The sequence below is a fragment of the Scomber japonicus genome, unplaced genomic scaffold (assembly GCF_027409825.1).
Source record: "Scomber japonicus isolate fScoJap1 unplaced genomic scaffold, fScoJap1.pri scaffold_551, whole genome shotgun sequence".
Lineage (NCBI taxonomy): Eukaryota > Metazoa > Chordata > Actinopteri > Scombriformes > Scombridae > Scomber > Scomber japonicus.
The window spans coordinates 1,223-20,000 of NW_026518602.1; the positions used below are offsets into that span (position 1 = coordinate 1,223).

General features: G+C 46.6%; 1 protein-coding gene across 1 annotated transcript; it reads left to right on the plus strand.

Moving 5' to 3' along the window:
• Nucleotides 1-477: 477 nt before the first annotated feature.
• LOC128354769 (collagen alpha-1(XIV) chain-like) lies at nucleotides 478-18,068 on the plus strand (the record flags this gene model as incomplete). The annotated part of the gene is made up of 4 exons (XM_053314937.1): nucleotides 478-648; nucleotides 7,134-7,260; nucleotides 8,488-8,633; nucleotides 17,939-18,068. Coding segments are annotated over 4 exons (574 nt in total), but the record flags the coding sequence as incomplete, so codon positions are not given.
• Nucleotides 18,069-18,778: the final 710 nt, after the last annotated feature.

Genomic DNA, 18,778 nt, shown 5'->3' on the forward strand with positions numbered 1-18,778 from the left:
CGTTCCTTCCTTCCTCCCTTTCTCTTTTCCTTTCTCCCTCCCTTTCTTCCTCCTTTCCTCCCTTCCTCCCTTCCTTCTTCCTCCTTTCCTTCCTTCTTCCTTCCTCCCTCCCTCCCTCCCTCCTTCTTTTCTTCCTCCCTTCCTTCCTTCCTTCCTTCCTTCTTCCTCCCTTCCTTCCGTCCTTCCTTCCTTCTTTCCATCCTCCTCCTTTCCTTCTCTTCTTCCCCTCCTTCCTTCCTCCCACCTTTCCTTCCTCCCTTCTTTCCTTCCTCCCTCCCTTCCTCCCTCCCTTCCTTCATCCCTTCTTTCCTTCCTCCTTCCTTCTTTCTTTTCCTTCCCTCCTTACTTTCTTCCTCCCTTCCTTCCTCCCTTCCTCCCTACCTTCCTTCCTCCCTTCAGTATTTATTACACGTATTCACATAAAATAGATGCAGTGTCGTGATTTCTCTTCTTCTTCTTCTTCTTCCCTTTCTGCAGGTGGAGGGAGAACCTGCCCCCCCGCCCGCCTCTGTGGCTCCGCCCCGTGACCTGGTGACCTCTGACATCACAGCTCGTAGTTTTCGGGTGACGTGGACTCACGCTCCGGGCCAGGTGGAGAAGTACAGAGTGGTTTATTATCCAGCCAGCGGAGGACAGCCCGATGAAAAGGTCTGAAGTCATTTTACTGAATACATATATTACTGGTTTTAATTCTTTGAAATCTATATTTTTCTTTATATTTAGTAAATGAATCATCACGTGGGCTTAAATGGAGTCACAGTACCAATTAAATCCACTTTATTCATCAAATACATGAGATAAATGTTGCTTTATAAGAAATAATCTCCCTTATCAATCATGTCAGTATCCATGACAACACAGCTGGAACACTTACAGCTGATGGAAGGAAGGAAGGAAGGAAGGAAGGAAGGAAAATAGGGAGGGAGGGAGGGAAGGAAGGAAGGGAGGGAGGAAGAAAGGAAAAAAGGAAGGAAAGAACGAAGGTAGGATGGACAGATGGAAGGAAGGAAGGAAGGAACAAATGAAGAAAGGAAGGAAGGAAAAGAAGAGAGGAAAGAAGGAAGGACAGATGGAAGGAAGGAATGAAAGAAGGAAGGAAGGAAGGACAGATGGAGGGAAGGAAAGAAGGAAGGACAGATGGAGGGAAGGAAGGAAGGCAGGAAGGAAAAGAAGAGAGGAAAGAGGGAAGGAAGGAAGGAAGGACAGATGGAGGGAAGGAAGGAAGGACAGATGGAGGGAAGGAAGGAAGGAAAGAAGGAAGGACAGATGGAGGGAAGGAAGGAAGGAAGGCACCCTAAGGAAGGCACCCTTTATATAACTATGAACAGTCTGTTGGGGTTAATTCTCACTTTCAGTACATTTAGCTACAGTGTATATATTTTTTATATATTTATATATACATATATAAAAATATATGGATATATAAATATGCTTTTATCTCAGAGACATTTTCACAGTAATTACTTGTAATGGAGTTTCTATCCTGAAGTTTAGCGTCTTGTCTTTAAGTAAAGGACGTGAACATACTGACTCCACCACACTTCCCCCGCAGAGCACCGGCTGCCAAATGTTTAGTCTGTCGAGCTCAGAAGAATCTCCCTCTGGCTCAGATCTGTCGTCGGTGTCATCATCCACATCGCTTCTCTTCTTTTCTTTCTCTCCCGTTGACAGTTGAAGTAAATGTGCCTCAGTACGTATCGCTTCAGATTTATATATCTGCCTGATCGGCTCGCTGAGGTCTATTTCATCTATTTCATCTCCTCCATGAAGCTCATGGTGAGAGACTGTTGTTCCCTGAGTTTGTCCTGAAGAGACGGGGCTTCACTTTAGATAGGATGCTGTCATAGAGAGGAGGAGGAGGAGGAAGGAGGAAGGAGGAGGAGGAGGAGGAGGAGGAGGAAGGAGGGGGAGGGAGAGGGAGGAGGAGGAAGAGGATGACATTTGTTCCCAGAGTTTGTCCTGGAGAGACAGAGCTTCTCTTTAGATAGGATGCTGTCATAGAGAGGAAGAGGAAGAGGAAGGAGGAAGAGGGAGGGGAAGGAAGGAAGGAAGAAGGTAGGAAGGAACAAAGAAAGGAAGGAACGAATGAACGAAGAAAGCAAAGAAGGAAGGAAAAGAAGAGAGGAAAGAAGGAAGGACAGATGGAGGGAGGGAGGCAGGAAGGAAGGAAGGAAGGAAGGAAGGCAGGCAGGAAGGAAGGAAGGACAGATGGAGGGAAGGAAGGAAGGAAGGGAGGAGGGAAGGAAGGGAAATAGGAAGGAAGGGAGGAAAGAAACGAAGAAAGCAAAGAAGAAAGGAACGAAGGAAAAGAAGAGAGGAAAGAAGGAAGGACAGATGGAGGGAGGGAGGGAGGCAGGAAGGAAGGAAGGAAGGAAGGAAGGCAGGCAGGCAGGAAGGAAGGAAGGACAGATGGAGGGAAGGAAGGAAGTAAGGAAGGGAGGAGGGACGGAAGGGAAATAGGAAGGAAGGGAGGAAAGAAACGAAGAAAGCAAAGAAGAAAGGAACGAAGGAAAAGAAGAGAGGAAAGAAGGAAGGACAGATGGAAGGAAGGAAGGGAGGGAGGGAGGGAGTGTCATCATCCACATCATCTTCTCTTCTTTTCTTTCTCTCTCGTTGACAGTTGAAGTAAATGTGCCTCAGTACGTCTCGCTTCAGATTTATATATCTGCCTGATCGGCTCGCTGAGGTCTATTTCATCTATTTCATCTCCTCCATGAAGCTCATGGTGAGAGACTTTTGTTCCCTGAGTTTGTCCTGAAGAGACGGGGCTTCACTTTAGATAGGATGCTGTCATAGAGAGGAAGAGGAAGAGGAAGGAGGAAGAGGAAGGAGGAGGAGGGGGGAGAAGAAGAGGAAGCAAGAGGGAGGAGCAAGAGGGAGAAGGAGAAGGAAGAGAAAAGAAAGAGGAAGGAAGAGGGAGAAAGAGGGAGGAGGAGGGAGGAAGAAGGAGTAGGAAGAGGAGGAAGAGGGGAGAGGAGGAAGAGGAGGAGGAAGAGGACAGGGAGGGAGGAGGAGGAGGATAAATGAGGAGGAAGGAGAAAGAGGGAGGAGGAAGAGGAAGGAAAAGAAAGAAAGAGGGAAGAGGAAGGAGGAAGACAGAGGCGGAGAAAGGAAGAGGGAGGAGGAGGAAGAGGAAGAAGGACGAGGAGGAAGAGGAAGGAGGAAGAGGGAGGAGGAGGGAGAGGAAAGAAGAGAAAGGAGGAGGAAGGAAGAGAAAGAAAGAGGAAGGAGGAGGAAGAGGGAGGAGTAGGAGGAAGAGGAAGGAAAAGAAAGAAAGAGGGAGGAAGAGGAGGATGAAGAGGGGGAAAGGAGGAGAAAGAAGGAGGAGGAAGAGAAAGGAGGTGGAGGAGGAGGGGAGAGGAATGAGGAGGGAGAAGGAGGCGTGAGAGGGAGGAAGGAGGAGGAAGAAAGAGGAAAGAGGAGAAAGAGGAAGGTAGAGGAAGGAGGAAGAAGGAAGAGGAAGGATGAGGGAGGGTTATGGTATTTATTGGACATGAATAAATCCCAGTAAGGTAATTTAAAAGTTTTGTCTGCTATGTTATATAATGAGTTTATTAACCTTTACATAATGTTAAAATTAGACATTCAGACATGTTGCTTTATTCTTTATAATCTATAAAATCTATAAAATCTATAAAATCTTCTCCTGGAGGATAAAATAGTGATTTCTAAATAAACAGAATACTCTTTATTAACCTTCCTGTCGTCCTCCGGTCAAATTGACCCCGTCTGTTTTGACTCTTCCTTCCTTCCTTCCTTCCTTCCTTCCTTCTTTTCCTCCTCCATCCCCCTTTCTTCCGTCCTTCTATCCTCCCCTCACTCCTTCCTTCCTTCCTCTCTTCCTTTCTCCCTCCTTTCCTTCCATCCTTCCTTCCTTCCTTTCCTTCCTTCCTTCTTTCCCTCCTCCATCCACCTTTCTTCCGTCCTTCTTTCCTTCCTTCTTTCCTTCCTTCCTTCCTTCCTCCTTCCTTCCTTCTTTCCCTCCTCCATCCACCTTTCTTCCGTCTTCTTTCCTTCCTTCCTTCCTTCCCTCCTTTCCTTCCTTTTTCCTTCTTTCCTTCCTTCCTTCCTTCCTCTTTTCCTTTCTCTCTCCCTTGCTCCTTTCCTTCCCTTCCTTCCTTCCTCCTTCCCTCTCTCCTTCCCTCCTACCGTCCTTCCTTGTTTCCTCCATCCTTCCGTTCTTTCCTTCCTTCCTTTCCTTCCTCCCTTCCTTCTTCCTCCCTTCCTTCCTTCTTCCTCCCTTCCTTCCTCCCTCCCTCCCTCCCTCATTTTCCTTCCTTTTTCCTCCTTTCCTTCCCTCCTTCCCTCCTTTCCTTCCTTTTTCCTTCTTTCCTTCCTTCTTCCTCCTTCCTTCCTTGACTCGTGGACAACAGGAGGGTTCAGGATGAATCAAACATGTATTAAAGGTATAGAGACTAATTATGAATCAGAATATGAAGTTAACGCCTGAAGCTTCAACATATGATAATAATACTTTACATTTCATTAATTCATGCAGAGTTGATTTTAACCTTTTTAATGAGTTTCCTCGACTTCACAGATTTAATATGTGATTTATGTTTCAGGTTAAATATATAAAACGGCTATTTGAACTTCCTGTCTCTTAACCCTCCTGTTGTCCTCGAGTCAAGGAAGGAAGGAAAGGAGGGAAGGAAGAAGGGAGGAAAGGAGGGAGGAAGGAATGAGGGAAGGAAAGGAGGGAGGAAGGAAGAAGGAAAGAAAGGAGGGAGGAAGGAAGGAAGAAGGAAGGAAAGGAGGGAGGAAGGAAGGGGGGAAAGGAAAGGAAAGGAGGGAGGAAAGGAGGGAGGAAGGAAGAAGGAAGGAAAGGAGGAGGAAGGGAGGAAAGGAAAGGAACGGAAAGGAGGGAGGAAGGAAGTAAGAAGGAAGAAGGAAGGAAAGGAGGGAGGAAAGAAGGGAGGGAGGGAGGGAGGAAGGAAGAAGGAAGGAGGGAGGGAGGGAGGAAGAAGGAAGGAAGGGAGGGAGGGAGGAAGAAGGAAGAGGGAGGGAGGGAGGGAGGAAGGAGGGAAGGAGGAAGGAAAGGAGGGAGGGAGGAAGGAAGTAAGAACGAAGGAAAGGAGGGATGAAGGAAGTACAGAAGGAAGGGAGGAAAGAAGGACAGAGGAGGGAGGGAGGAAGGAAGGAAGGAAGGAAGGAGGGAGGGAAGAAATGGGGATGGAGGAAGTACAGAAGGGAGGAAAGGAGGGAGAAAGGAAGAAGGAAGGAAGCAAGGAAGGAAGGAAGGAAAGGAGGGAGGAAAGGAAGGGAGGAAGGAAGGAGGAAAGGAAAGAAGGAAGGAAAGGAGGGAGGAAAGGAAAAGGAAGGAAGGAAGGTAGGAAAGAAGGAAGGAAAGAAGGGAGCGAGGAAGGAAGTAAGAAGGAAGGAAAGGAGGGAGGAAGGGAGGAAAACAAAGGAAAGGAAAGGAGGGAGGAAGGAGGGAAGAAAGGGGGAAAAGGAAGTACAGAAGGAAGGAAGGAAGGAAGGAAGGAAGGGAGGAAGGAAGAATTAGACAGGGTCAATTTGACCCGGGAGGACGACACGAGGGTTAAATGTCTCCTACCTGCATTAAATAAGCTCTACTGTAATGATCCTGAGTTTATATTTATGTTTATACAACAGCCCCCCCCCCCCCCCATACCCTAACCCTAACCCTCCACCCCCCCTCTCTTATTTCTCTTTGATGTTTATTACAACTTGCAGCTGGAACGACTCGTTTTCCCCACGAGGAAAAAAAAAAAACTGAGGTTTCATCAAAGCTAATCTGATCTAGTTCCACTTCATTTAAATCTCTTTGGAGGAGAGCTCAACGCCTGCAGCAACATGTGGTGCTTCTTTGCAATATGTGATGGGCTAATAAACGAGGGGGGGGGGGGCAGAGGGGAGAGGGGGGGGGGGCAGAGAGGGGTAGAGGGGGCTTTTGGGAAATGTTAATACTTTTTGACACACACAAGTGCTGCCGTTTGTTACAAAAGAGCACGAAACTAGAGATGATTAAAGTTATTTTTGCAGAATAATGGAGTCAGTGATTTAAATCCCTCCTCAGAGATGAAACGACTAAAAAAAAGAAAAGGTTATAAAGTTATAAAAATTAAAATGTTCTGACATGGACAGCAGTGTTTTAGTACAAAGGAGTATTAGGGCCAGAATAAGAGCATTTTTTTTGGTCTTTGACTTTTTTTAAGTCAAAATATTACGAGAAAAAAGTTGTTACCGTTACCGTCCTCTTCGCGCTTTATCCGGGGTCGGGTCGGGGGGGCAGCAGCCTAAGCAGGGAAGCCCAGACTTCACTCTCCCCAGCCACTTCGTCCAGCTCTTCCAGGGGGACCCCGAGGCGTTCCCAGGCCAGCCGAGAGACATAGTCTCTCCAGCGTGTCCGGGGTCTCCTACCGGTGGGACGGTCCCTGAACACCTCACCAGGGAGGCGTCCGGGAGGCATCCTGATTAGATGCCCGAGCCTCCTCATCTGGCTCCTCTCGACGTGGAGGAGCAGCAGGTCGTAAGATTGCAAAAAAAAGTCGGAATATTACGAGAAATAAAGTGATATTAGGTCTACGAGAAAAAAGTCGTAATATTGAGAGAATAAAGTCAATCAATCAATCTTTATTTATAAAGCGCCAAATCACAACAGAGTTATCTCAAGGCTCTTTCCACATAGAGCAGGTTCTAAACCCAACTCTTCAGGTTTTAACTTTAAAGAGACCCAACATTCCCACATGAGACACAGTGGAGAGAAAAAACTCCCTTTTAACAGGAAGTAACCTCAGAACCAGACTCAGAGTGGGAGAACATCTGCCTCGACCGGTTGGAGTAGAGAGGAGAGAGAGGAAGGAGAGGAGAGAAGCACAATGAAAATCAACAATGAAGCTAGAGTCGTAACATTAAAGTCGTAACATTACGAGAATAAAGTCGTAATATTAGGAGAACTCTTCCTGCTTGTATCAGTTTCACAAATAAGGAAAAACTTTGAATCAATTGTGCAAACGACTGAGTCTGTGTGGAAGAAAGAACAACACGGACTTGGAAGAAACTGCTTCTTAATTGTATTTATTCATGTATGTATTTCCCTCTTATGGCCCTGATACTCTGTTGTATTGTAGCTCTCAGACTCAGACCCAGTATGTTATGTCTTTCTTCAGGTGGTCCAGGGGACGGAGAACAGTGTGGAGCTGAACTACCTGAACTCTCTGACGGAGTACCAGGTGGCCGTGTTCGCCATCTATCGCAGCTCCGCCAGCGAAGCCCTGAGAGGAAGCGCCACCACACGTAAGTCTCAGTGTTTATATTGCATGAGGAGCAGGATTCTCCTCCTGCTACTCCTTGCTGACGGTTGGAGGATGAATGCTAAGTTGCAGATCGTCCTTGTAGGAAAGTTAATGAGGTTTTTTGCTCCGGAGGTAAAGCCGCCTCCGTTTGACTGGATGAGGCAACGAGTAAACCTGAAAGGAAAGACTGACAGGATAAAGAGAGGAGAAGGAGGAGGAGGAGGAGGAGGAGGAGGAGGAGGAGGAGGAGGAGAAGGAGGAGAAGAAGAAGAAGAAGGAGGAGGAGGGAAGGAAGGAAGGAAGGAAGGAAAGAAGGAACAGTCAAAAGAGACGGGGTCAATTTGACCCAGGAGGACGACAGGAAGGCTAAAAACGATATAAAGTCCACATATTATTTATTCATATATATAATAAATGAATAATATGATGTGTGAGAGGAGAAGGAGAGGAGGAGGAGAGGAGGAGGAGGAAAGGAGGAGGAAGAGAGGAGGAAAGGAGGAGAGGAGAAGGAGAGGAGAGGAGGAGGAGAGGAGAAGAGAGGAGGAGGGAAGAGGAGAGGGAAAGGAGAGGAGAAGGAGAGGAGAGGGAAAGGAGAGGAGAAGGAGAGGAGAGGAGAGGAGGAGAGGAAAAGGAAAGGAGAGGAGAGGAGGAGGAGGAGACAAGGAGGAGGAGAGGAGAGGGAAAGGAGAGGAGGAGGAGGAGACAAGGAGGAGGAGAGGAGGAGGAGAGGGGAGGAGGATGAGGAGAGGAAAGGAAAGGAGAGGAGAGGAGGAGGAGCAGGAGAGGAGAGGAGGAGGAGGAGAGGAGAGAGGAGGAGGAGAGGAGAGGGAAAGGAAAGGGGGAGGAGGAGAGGAGAGGGGAGGAGGAAGAGAAGAGGAGGAGGAAAGGAGGAGAGGAGGAGGAGGAGACAAGGAGGAGGAGAGGAGAGGAGAAGAGGAGAAGGAGAGGAGAAGGAAAGGAGAGGAGGAGGAGGAGGAGGAGAGGAGAGGGGAGGAGGAAGAGAGGAGGAGAGGAGGAGGAGGAAAGGAGGAGACGAGAAGGAGAGGAGAGGAGGAGAGGAGAAGGAAAGGAGAGGAGGAGGAGGAGGAGAGGAGGAAGAGGAGAGGAGAGAGGAGGAGAGAGGAGAGGAAAGGAGAGGAGAGGAGGAGAGAGGAGAGAGGAGGAGAGGTAAAGTATTAATATGATATATATAATAAATGAAGGACGTGATGTGATGTGTGTGTTTCAGTGGCTCTGCCGATGGTCAACGACCTGCAGCTGTTTGACATCACTCACAGCACCATGAGGGTCCGCTGGAGGACCGCCGCCGGGGCTTCTGGGTACATGATCCTCTACGCTCCGCTGACGGAGGGAGACCTGGCCGACGAGAAGGAGGTGAGAGGGAGGGAGGGAGGGAGGGAGGGAGGGAGGGAGGTGGGAGGGAGAGAGAGAGAGAGTGGGTGTGTGTGTGTGTATTTGCGTGTGGAAGGAAGGAAGGAAAAAAGGAATCTAGGGAGGAAGGACAGATGGAAGGAAGGAAAGGGAAAAAAGGAAGCTAGGGAGGACAGATGGAAGGAAGGACAGATGGAAGAAAGGAAGGAAGGAACTAAGAAAGGAAAAAAGGAAGGTAGGGTGGAAGGACAGATGGAAGGAAGGTAGGGAGGAAGGACAGATGGAAGGAAGGAAAGAAAAAAGGAAGGTAGGGAGGAAGGACAGATGGAAGGAAGGAAAGGAAAAAAGGAAGCTAGGGAGGAGAGATGGAAGAAAGGAAGGAAGGTAAGTAGGAAGGACAGGTGGAAAAAAGGAAGGTAGGGAGGACAGATGGAAGGAAGGAAGGAAGGTAGGGAGGAAGGACAGATGGAAGGAAGGAAAGGAAAAAAGGAAGCTAGGGAGGAGAGATGGAAGAAAGGAAGGAAGGTAAGTAGGAAGGACAGGTGGAAAAAAGGAAGGTAGGGAGGACAGATGAAAGGAAGGAAGGAAGGAAGGAAGGAAAAAAGGAAGGTAGGGAGGAAGGACAGATGAAAGGAAGGAAAGGAAAAAAGGAAGCTAGGGAGGAGAGATGGAAGAAAGGAAGGAAGGTAAGTAGGAAGGACAGGTGGAAGGAAGGAAGGAAGGAAAGAAGGGAAAGAAGACAGGAATGAAAGATGGAAGGAAGGAAAGAAGACAGGAATGAAGGAAAAGAAGACAAGAAAAGAAGGCAGGAAGGAAGGAAAAGACAGGAAAGAAGGAAGAAAGGAAGGAAGGAAAAGAAGGAAGGAAGGAAGGAAAAGAATAGGAAGGAAGAGAAGACAGGAAGGAATGAATGAAGGAAGGAAAAGAAGACAGGAAGGAAGGAAGGAAGGAAGGAAGGAAGGAAGGAAGGAAGGAAGGAAGGAAAAGATGACAGGAAGGAAGGAAGGAAGGAAAGAAAGGTCAGGCTTCCCAGTTGAAACTAGAGTATATAACTATGTGATAGAAGGAAGGGAGGAAGGATGGAAGAGAGGAAGAAGGAAGAGAGGGAAGGAAAGAAGGATGGGAGGGAAGAAGGGGAGGGAGGGAGGAGGGAGCGAGGAAAGAAGGAAGGATGGAAGGGAGGAAAAGAAGACAGGAAGGAAGGAAGGATGGAAGGGAGGAAAAGAAGACAGGAAGGAAGGAAGGAAAAGAAGACGGGAAGGAAGGAAGGAAGGAAGGAAGGAAAAGAATACAAGAAGAAAGGAAGGAAGGAAGGAAAGATGGAAGGAAGGAAAAGAATAGGTAGGAAGGAAGGAAAGAAAAGATGACAGGAAGGAAGGAAAGAAAAGAAGGCAGGAAGGAAGGAAGGAAAGATGGAAGGAAGGAAAGAAGGAAGGAAAGAAAAGAAGAATGGAAGGAAGGAAGGAAAGGTGGAAGGAAGGAAAAGAATAGGAAGGAAGAGAAGACAGGAAGGAAGGAAAATAAGACAGGAAGGAAAGATGGAAGGAAGGAAGGAATGAAGGAAGGAAGCAAAAGAAGACTGGAAGGAAGGAAGGAAAAGAAGACAGGATGAAAGGCAGGAAGGAAGGAAGGAAAGGTGGAAGGCAGGAAGGAAGGAAGGAAGGAAAAGAAGACAGGAAGGAAAGATGGAAGGAAGGAAAAGAATAGGTAGGAAGGAAGGAAAGAAAAGATGACAGGAAGGAAAGATGGAAGGAAGGAAAAGAATAGGTAGGAAGGAAGGAAGGAAGGAAAAGATGACAGGAAGGAAGGAAAGAAAAGAAGACAGGAAGGAAGGGAGGAAGGAAGGAAGGAAGGAAAGAAAGATCAGGCTGTGATATAAATGTGAGTTCTTTAGTTGTCAGTGAGCTCGTCTGATCTCAGTTTCCTGTGCAGTGAGTTTGGCAGCGTTCCCTAAAAGTAGATACTCGACTCATCGCTGGATTTAACACGAATGGAACGAAGATTAAAAACAGACAGCTGCAAATAAACTTTTACCAACATGCAGTAAAAACACATCCATCAGGCCTCAGGTCTGACAGGAAGCGTCTCCATGGTGATGAAAGACGAGTATCAGTGTAAAAGTACACACATTAAGACAGGCTGATAAATGAGGGAGTTTCCTTTACCTTCCTCCCCTCCTTTCCTTTCCTTCCTTCCTTCCTTCCTTCCCTCCTTCCTTCCTTCCTGCCTTCCTTCCTGCCTTCCTCCCTTCCTTCTTTCCTCTGTTCTTCTTCCTCCCTTCCTACCTTCCCTCTTTCCTTCCTTCCTCCCTCCTTTCCTTCCTTCTTCCTGCCTTCCCTCCTTCCTCCCTCCCTCCCTCCTTATTTCCTTCCTTCCTCCCTCCTTTCCTTCCTTCTTCCTCCCTTCTTCTTTCCTTCCTCCCTTCCTTCTTTCCTTCCTTCTTCCTCCCTTCCTTCCTGCCTTCCTCCCTTCCTTCTTTCCTCTGTTCTTCTTCCTCCCTTCCTACCTTCCCTCTTTCCTTCCTTCCTCCCTCCTTTCCTTCCTTCCTTCCTTCCTTCCCTCCTTCCTCCCTCCTTTCCTTCCTTCTTCCTGCCTTCCCTCCTTCCTCCCTCCCTCCTTATTTCCTTCCTTCCTCCCTCCTTTCCTTCCTTCTTCCTCCCTTCTTCTTTCCTTCCTTCCTCCCTCCTTTCCTTCCTTCTTCCTCCCTTCCTCCGTTCCTCCCTCCTTTCCTCTCTTCTTCCTTCCTTCCTTCCTTCCTTCCTTCCTTCCTCTGTCCTTGTTTCCTTCTTTCCTTTCCTTCCTCCCTCCCTGCTTCCTTCCTTCTTCCTCCCTTCCTTCCTTTCTTTCCTTCCTCCCTCCCTCCCTCCCTCCTCATTTCCTTCCCCTCTCCCTTCCTCATTAGGATTAAAAACAGACAGGAAGCAAATAAACTTTTACCAACATGCAGTAAAAACACATCCATCAGGTCTCAGGTCTGACAGGAAGCGTCTCCATGGTGACGAAAGACGAGTATCAGTGTAAAAGTACACACATTAAGACAGGCTGATAAATGAGGGAGTTTCCTTTACTTTACCTTCCTCCCCTCCTTTCCTTCCTTCCTACCTTCCCTCTTTCCTTCCTTCCTCCCTCCTTTCCTTCCTTCTTTCCTTCCTTCCTTCCTTCCTTCCTTCCTTCCTCCCTCCTTTCCTTCTTTCTTCCTCCCTTCCTCCGTTCCTCCCTCCTTTCCTCTCTTCTTCCTTCCTTGCTTCCTTCCTTCCTTCCTTTCCTTCACTCCCTCCCTCCTTTCCTTTCTTCTTCTTCCCTTCTTTCCTTCCTTGCTTCCTTCCTTCTTTCCTCTATCCTTCTTTCCTTCCTTCCTCTTTTCCTTTCTCCCTCTGTCCTACCTTCCTTCCTCCCTCTTTTCCTTCCTTTTGTTCCGTCCTTCCTTCCCTCTTTTCCTTCCTTCCTTCTTTCCTTTCCTTCCTTCCTCCCTTCTTTCCTCCCTCCCTCCTCCCTCCCTTCCTTCCTTCCTTCCTCTGTCCTTGTTTCCTTCTTTCCTTTCCTTCCTCCCTCCCTGCTTCCTTCCTTCTTCCTCCCTTCCTTCCTTTCTTTCCTTCCTCCCTCCCTCCCTCCCTACCTCCCTCCCTCCCTCCTCATTTCCTTCCCCTCTCCCTTCCTTATTAGGATTAAAAACAGACAGCTGCAAATAAACTTTTACCAACATGCAGTAAAAACACATCCATCAGGTCTCAGGTCTGACAGGAAGCGTCTCCATGGTGATGAAAGACGAGTATCAGTGTAAAAGTACACACATTAAGACAGGCTGATAAATGAGGGAGTTTCCTTTACCTTCCTCCCCTCCTTTCCTTCCTTCCTACCTTCCCTCCTTCCTTCCTTCCTGCCTTCCTTCCTTCCTTCCTCCCTTCCTTCTTTCCTCTGTTCTTCTTCCTCCCTTCCTACCTTCCCTCTTTCCTTCCTTCCTCCCTCCTTTCCTTCCTTCCTTATTTCCTCTGTCTTTCTTTCCTTCCTTCTGCCTGCCTTCCTTCCTCCCTTCCTTCCCTCCCTCCTTCCTCCCTCCTTCCCTCCCTCCTTCTTCCTTCCTTCCTTCCTCCCCTCCTTCCTCCCTCCTCCCCTCCCTCCCGCCCTCCTTCCTTCTTCCCTCCTTTCCTTCCTTCTTCCTCCTTTCCTCTTGTCCTTCCCTCCTTCCTCCCTCCCTCTCTCCTTCTTTCCTTCCTTCCTCCCTCCCTCCTTTCCTTCCTTCTTCCTGCCTTTCCTCCCATCCTTCCTCCCTCTTTTCCTTCCTTCCCTCCTTCCTTCCTTCCTCCCTCCTTTCTCCCTCCCTCCCTCCCTCCCTCCTTCCTTCCTTCCTTCCTTCCTAAATCATAGGGCATTTGACCCAGTTATAAGAAATGATCACAGGTGAGATGGATGGATGAGATGGATGGATGGATGGATGGATGAGATGGAGGAGTGGAGGTTCGGAGGGGTTCAACCATCCCCTCTCTCCTTTCCCCATTAGACCTCATTACGCCGGCTGTCACATTCCCCTCCAGGCGGAAAGCAATAAAAAATAATTTAGGAAGGAATTGAGAATGAGGATGGATGCTTTCCAGTGTCGAGGATAAGCTCTCTGGCTCTGAGGCTCCGCTGCCGTAAGAGCCAAAAGCCCGAATCAAATACAGTCCGGTGTGACTCACAGAGGAACAGGAAGTAAGCTTTCCAGAGTGACAGCAGGCGAGGTGGGGAGGTTTTATATTTGGGTTTGACTAAAGACTAAAAAGATTCATGTCCCCAAAAAGTAAATCCATGCCAACGATTTATAGAAATGAGAGAGAGAGAGATTTGAGTGGGAAGGAAGGAAGGAAGGTAAGAAAATAAGACAGGAAGGAAAGATGGAAGGAAGGAAGCAAAGAAGGATGGAAGGAAAGAAGGACAGGAAGGAAGGAAGGAAGGACAGGAAGGAAGGAAGGAAGGTAGGTAAGAAAATAAGACTGGAAGGAAAGATGGAAGGAAAGAAGGATGGAAGGAAGGAAGGAAGGACAGATGGAAGGAAGGAAAAGAAGACAGGAAGGAAGGAAGGAAGGTAAGAAAATAAGACAGGAAGGAAGGATGGAAGGACGGAAGGGAGGATGGAAGGAAGGAAGGAAGAAAGGAAAAGTGTCACAGTCCGGTCTGACTCACAGAGGAACAGGAAGTAAGCTTTCCAGAGTGACAGCAGGCGAGGTGGGGAGGTTTTATATTTGGGTTTGACTAAAGACTAAAAAGATTCATGTCCCCAAAAAGTAAATCCATGCCAACAATTTATAGAAGTGAGAGAGAGAGAGAGAGAGAGAGAGAGAGAGAGAGAGAGAGAGATTTGGTGGAAGGAAAAGAAGACAGGAAGGAAGGAAGGAAGGTAAGAAAATAAGACAGGAAGGAAAGATGAAGGATGGAAGGAAGGAAGGAAGGAAAAGAAGACAGGATGGAAGGAAGGAAAATAAAACAGGAAGGAAGGAAGGAAAAGAAGACAGGAAGGGAAGATGGAAGGAAGGAAGGAAGGAAAAGAAGACGGAGGAAAAATGGAAAAGAAGACAGGAAGGTAAGAAAATAAGACAGGAAGGAAAGATGGAAGGAAGGAAGGAATGAAGGTAGAAAATAAGACAGGAAGGAAGGAAGAACAAGAAGATAAGATGGAAGGCGAGGTGGGGAGGTTGAGAGAGAGAGAATGTTCTTCTTGTCTCAGACGAGGAGGAGGCCAGAAATATATCAGAGTTTAATCCAAGAATATAAAGTTATAAATTAAGATCTCAGCAGCTAATTTAAGTTTTATCAAAGCGCCGTCGCTCAGAGTAGCAGCCGATTCCTCCTAGTGGCCAGTCGCGGTATTGCACCTTTAAAAAAGGAAGGAAAGAAGGAAGGAAAAGAAGACAAGAAGGAAGGAAGGAAGGACAAGAAGATAAGAAGGAAAAGAAGATAAGAAGGAAAGATGGAAGGATGACAGGAAGGAAGGAAAAGAAGGAAGGTAGGAAGGAAGGACAGAAGACAGGAAGGAAAGATGGAAGGAAAATAAAACAAAGGAAGGAAGGAAGGAAAAGAAGATAAGAAGGAAAGATGGAAGGATGACAAGAAGGAAGGGAGTGAGGAAGGAAGGGAGGGAGGAAGGAAGGAAGGTAGGAAGGAAGAAAAGATGGAAGAAAGGACAGAAGACAGGATGGAAAGATGGAAGGATAGAAAAGAAGACAGGAAGGTAAAATGGAAGGAAGAAAGAGGAACAGGAAGGAAGGAAAGATGGAACGAAGGACAGGAAGGAAGGAAGGAAAAGAAGACAGGAAGGAAAGATGGAAGGAAATGTGGAATAAAGGAAAAGAAGACAAGAAGGAAGGAACATAAGACAGGAAGGAAAGATGGAAGGAAGGAAGGAAAGATGGAAAGAAGGTAAAGAAGACAGGAAGGAAGGAAGGAAGGAAGAAGAAGTAGAAGAAGAAGAAGAAGAAGAAGAAGAACTCCTAAACTGTTGGCAGAACATCTGATTTCAGTTTATTTATGGGACGAGCCGACAAGACGAGCAGATGGAGAAATACATTCTGCCAAATTTAACTTTTTCTTCTTTTTATAAATGCGTCCGGTTTGTATTTGTCTGACAGTGAAAGATAAGAAAAGTAGAAAAGTTGACATTGTGTCACGACAGCAGAGAGTTTATCATCCTGCTGGAAGAGAAAATAAAACTCTGAGTATATAAACCGTCTGCTCTGAACATGTTCAACATGATGAAACATGAAGAAAGTCAAGGAAGGAAGGGAGGAAGAAGGAAGGAGGGAGGGAAGGGAGGAAGGAAAAGAGGGAGAAAGTAAGGGAGGAAGAAGGAAGGAAAGGAAAGGGAAGGTGGGAGGAAAGAGAGAGAAGGAGGGAGGGAGGAAGGAAGGAAGGACAGAGGAAAGAAGGAAGGGGAAAAGGTAGGGGGAGGAAAGAGAGAGAAGGGGGGAGGAAGGAAGGAAGGAAGGAGTGAAGGGAGAACAAAGAAGGAAGGAAGGGAGGAACGAAGAAGGAAGGAAAGGAGGGAGGAAGGTAGGGGGGAGGAAAGAGAGAAGAAGGCAGGAAGGAAGGACAGGAAAGAATGAGGAAGGAAGGACGGAAGAAAGGAAGGAAGGAAGAACAGGAAAGAAGGAGGAAGGAAGGACGGAAGAAAGGAAGGAAGGAAGGACAGAGGAAAGAAGGTTGGAGGAAGGACAGACAGAAGGAAGGAAGGGAGGAAGAAGGAAGGAAGGAAGGACAGAGGAAAGAAGGAGGGAGGAAGGAAGGAAGGAAGGACAGAGGAAAGAAGGAGGGAGGAAGGACAGACAGAAGGAAGGAAGGACAGAGGAAAGAAGGGCGGAGGAAGGACAGACAGAAGGGAGGAAGGAAAAGACATTAATGTGGTGATGGTTACCGTGGTTACAACGTCCTCCTACTCTTCCTTCCTTCCTTCCTTTCTTCCTTCCTTCCTTCCTTCCATTGATGGTGAGAATTTCCAGTTAAGTAAAGAAGAAGAGATTAGAGACACAGCATTACAGTTTGTTTTTTCTTCTTTTTATAAATGCGTCCGGTTTGTATTTGTCTGACAGTGAAAGATAAGAAGAGTAGAAAAGTTGACATTGTGTCACAACAGCAGAGAGTTTATCATCCTGCTGGAAGAGAAAATAAAACTCTGAGTATATAAACCGTCTGCTCTGAACATGTTCAACATGATGAAACATGAAGGAAGTCAAGGAAGGAAGGGAGGGAAGAAGGAAGGAAAGGAGGAAGGAAGATGAAGGAAAGGAAAGGGGAGGTAGTGGGAGGAAAGGAAAGAAGGGAGCAAGGTAGGGGGGAGGAAAGAGAGAGAAGGAGGGAGGAAGGAAGGAAGGAAGGACAGAGGAAAGAGAGGGAGGAAGAAAGGGAGGGAAGGAGGAAGGAAGGGAGGAAAGGAAAGGAGGGAGGAATGAAAGAAAGGACGGAGGAAGGAAAGAAGGATGGAAGGGAGGGAGGAAGGAAAAGAGGAAAGAAGGAAGGAAGGGAGGGAGGAAGGTAGGGGGGAAGGAAGGGAGGAAGGAAGGAAAGGAGGGAGGGAGGGAGGAAGGTAGGGGGGAGGGAGGAAGGAAGGAAGGGATGAAGGAAAAGAGATAGGAAGGAAGGGAGGAAAGGAAAGAAGGAAGGTAGGAGGGAGAGAGAAAGAAAAAGAGGAAGGTAGGAAGGAAGGAAAAAAGGAAGGTAATGGGGAGGAAAGAAAGAGACAAGGAGGGAGGAAGGAAGGAAAGAAGGAAATAAGGAGGGAGGGAGGAAGGAAGGAAGGAAAGAAGGAGGGAGGGAAAGAGGAAGGACAGGAAAGAAGGAGATAGGAAGGAAAGGAAAGGAAAGAAGAAATGAAGGGAAGAAGGAAGGAAAGGAGGGAGGGAGGAAGGAAGGAAAGAAGGAAGGGAGGAAGGTAGGGGGAGGAAAGAGAGAGAGGGAGGAAGGAAGGAAGGAAGGAAGGAAGGAAGGGAGGAAGGACCATCCTGTTGACGGTTAGAAGTATCTATAGTTCCAGTTAAGTAAAGAAGAACAGATTAGAGACACAGCATTACAGTTTTTTTATCTCTCTCCTGAAAGTAAGAGGAAGAATGTATTCAGGAATCATTTTATATAATCTCACAGGAAAGAAGGAAGGAAGGAAGGAAGGAAGGAAGGAAGGAAGGAAGGAAGGAAGGAAGGATGTAAGATCATGCCAAACTAGCTGATATGGTGTTAGGTAGGAAGGAAGGAAGGAAGGAAGGAAGATCATGCCAAACTAGCTGATATGGTGTTAGGTAGGAAGGAAGGAAGGAAAGAAGGAAGGAAGGAAGGATGTAAGATCATGCCAAACTAGTTGATATGGTGTTAGGAAGGAAGGAAGGAAGGAAGGAAGGAAGGATGTAAGATCATGTCAAACTAGTTGATATGGTGTTAGGAAGGAAGGAAGGAAGGAAGGAAGGAAGGAAGGAAGGAAGGAAGGAAGGAAGGAAGGAAGGAAGGAAGGATGTAAGATCATGTCAAACTAGTTGATATGGTGTTAGGAAGGAAGGAAGGAAGGAAGTAAGGAAGGAAGGAAGGTTTACAGACGATTAGAGACACAGCATTACTTTTTTTTTTATCTCTCTCCTGAAAGTAAGAAGAAGAATGTGTTCAGGAATCATTTTATATAATCTCATCTCTCTCCTCTCTGCTTGTCTGAACAGGAATGTGAGAGTTTAGATGATGGACGAGAAGATGACGGATAAATGTACAGATAGATGAAAGATAAGGACACGATTAAATAAACCATGCTACATACTTCATGCTGTGTGTGTGTGTGTGTGTGTGTGTGTGTGCCTGTATAGGTGAAAGTTGGGGACTCTGTGACTGAAGTGGAGCTGGAGGGATTAACGCCGGCCACAGAGTACACAGTGACCGTCTACGCCATGTACGGAGAGGAGGCCAGCGACCCGATGACCAGCCAGCAGACCACACGTACGACACACACACACACACACACACACACACACACACACACACACACACACACACCACTAAAAACTGATTATTCAATTAATTAACAAGTCCATCGACACTAAATCCTGTCCCCTGAAATGAATAATTCCACCTTAAATGACTAAACCGTGCTCCATAATTGCTGAATTAATTCCCTCAATTGAACATCGGAGCAGAAGGAGCCGAGGTTACAGACGTCTGAGGGCAGTCAGGTCTGAGAAGCAGGCTAACAGATACGTTTAACTGTTATATAAATAATAATAATCAACAGTATAATAAACAGTTTAATCAACAGTATAATAAACTAGAAAATTCCAGGGAAATTGAGTGCCACGGGGCTGCTGCCGGGACGAGTACACGATTTATTTTTTCCTTACGAATGTACTTCATTCTCAACTTAACATAAATATTAAATATAACACAAAATATTAAGTGAATGTTAATCATATGTAAGCATAAATAATATTTATTTAAACTTATTAATTAAAGTCTACTTCATTTTTTCCACAGACAGGAACATCACTGTTATGAAATTATTAAGTAAATCTTCAAACCATTTAGCGAGTAGATTTTATTATACTTTTTATTTTAAATTACTTGGTTGTATGAATGTATTTCTTCATCTTCTATTGATAAATGTTGAATCTTTTTATATACCACAAATCATATAACTATAATACAAAACAATA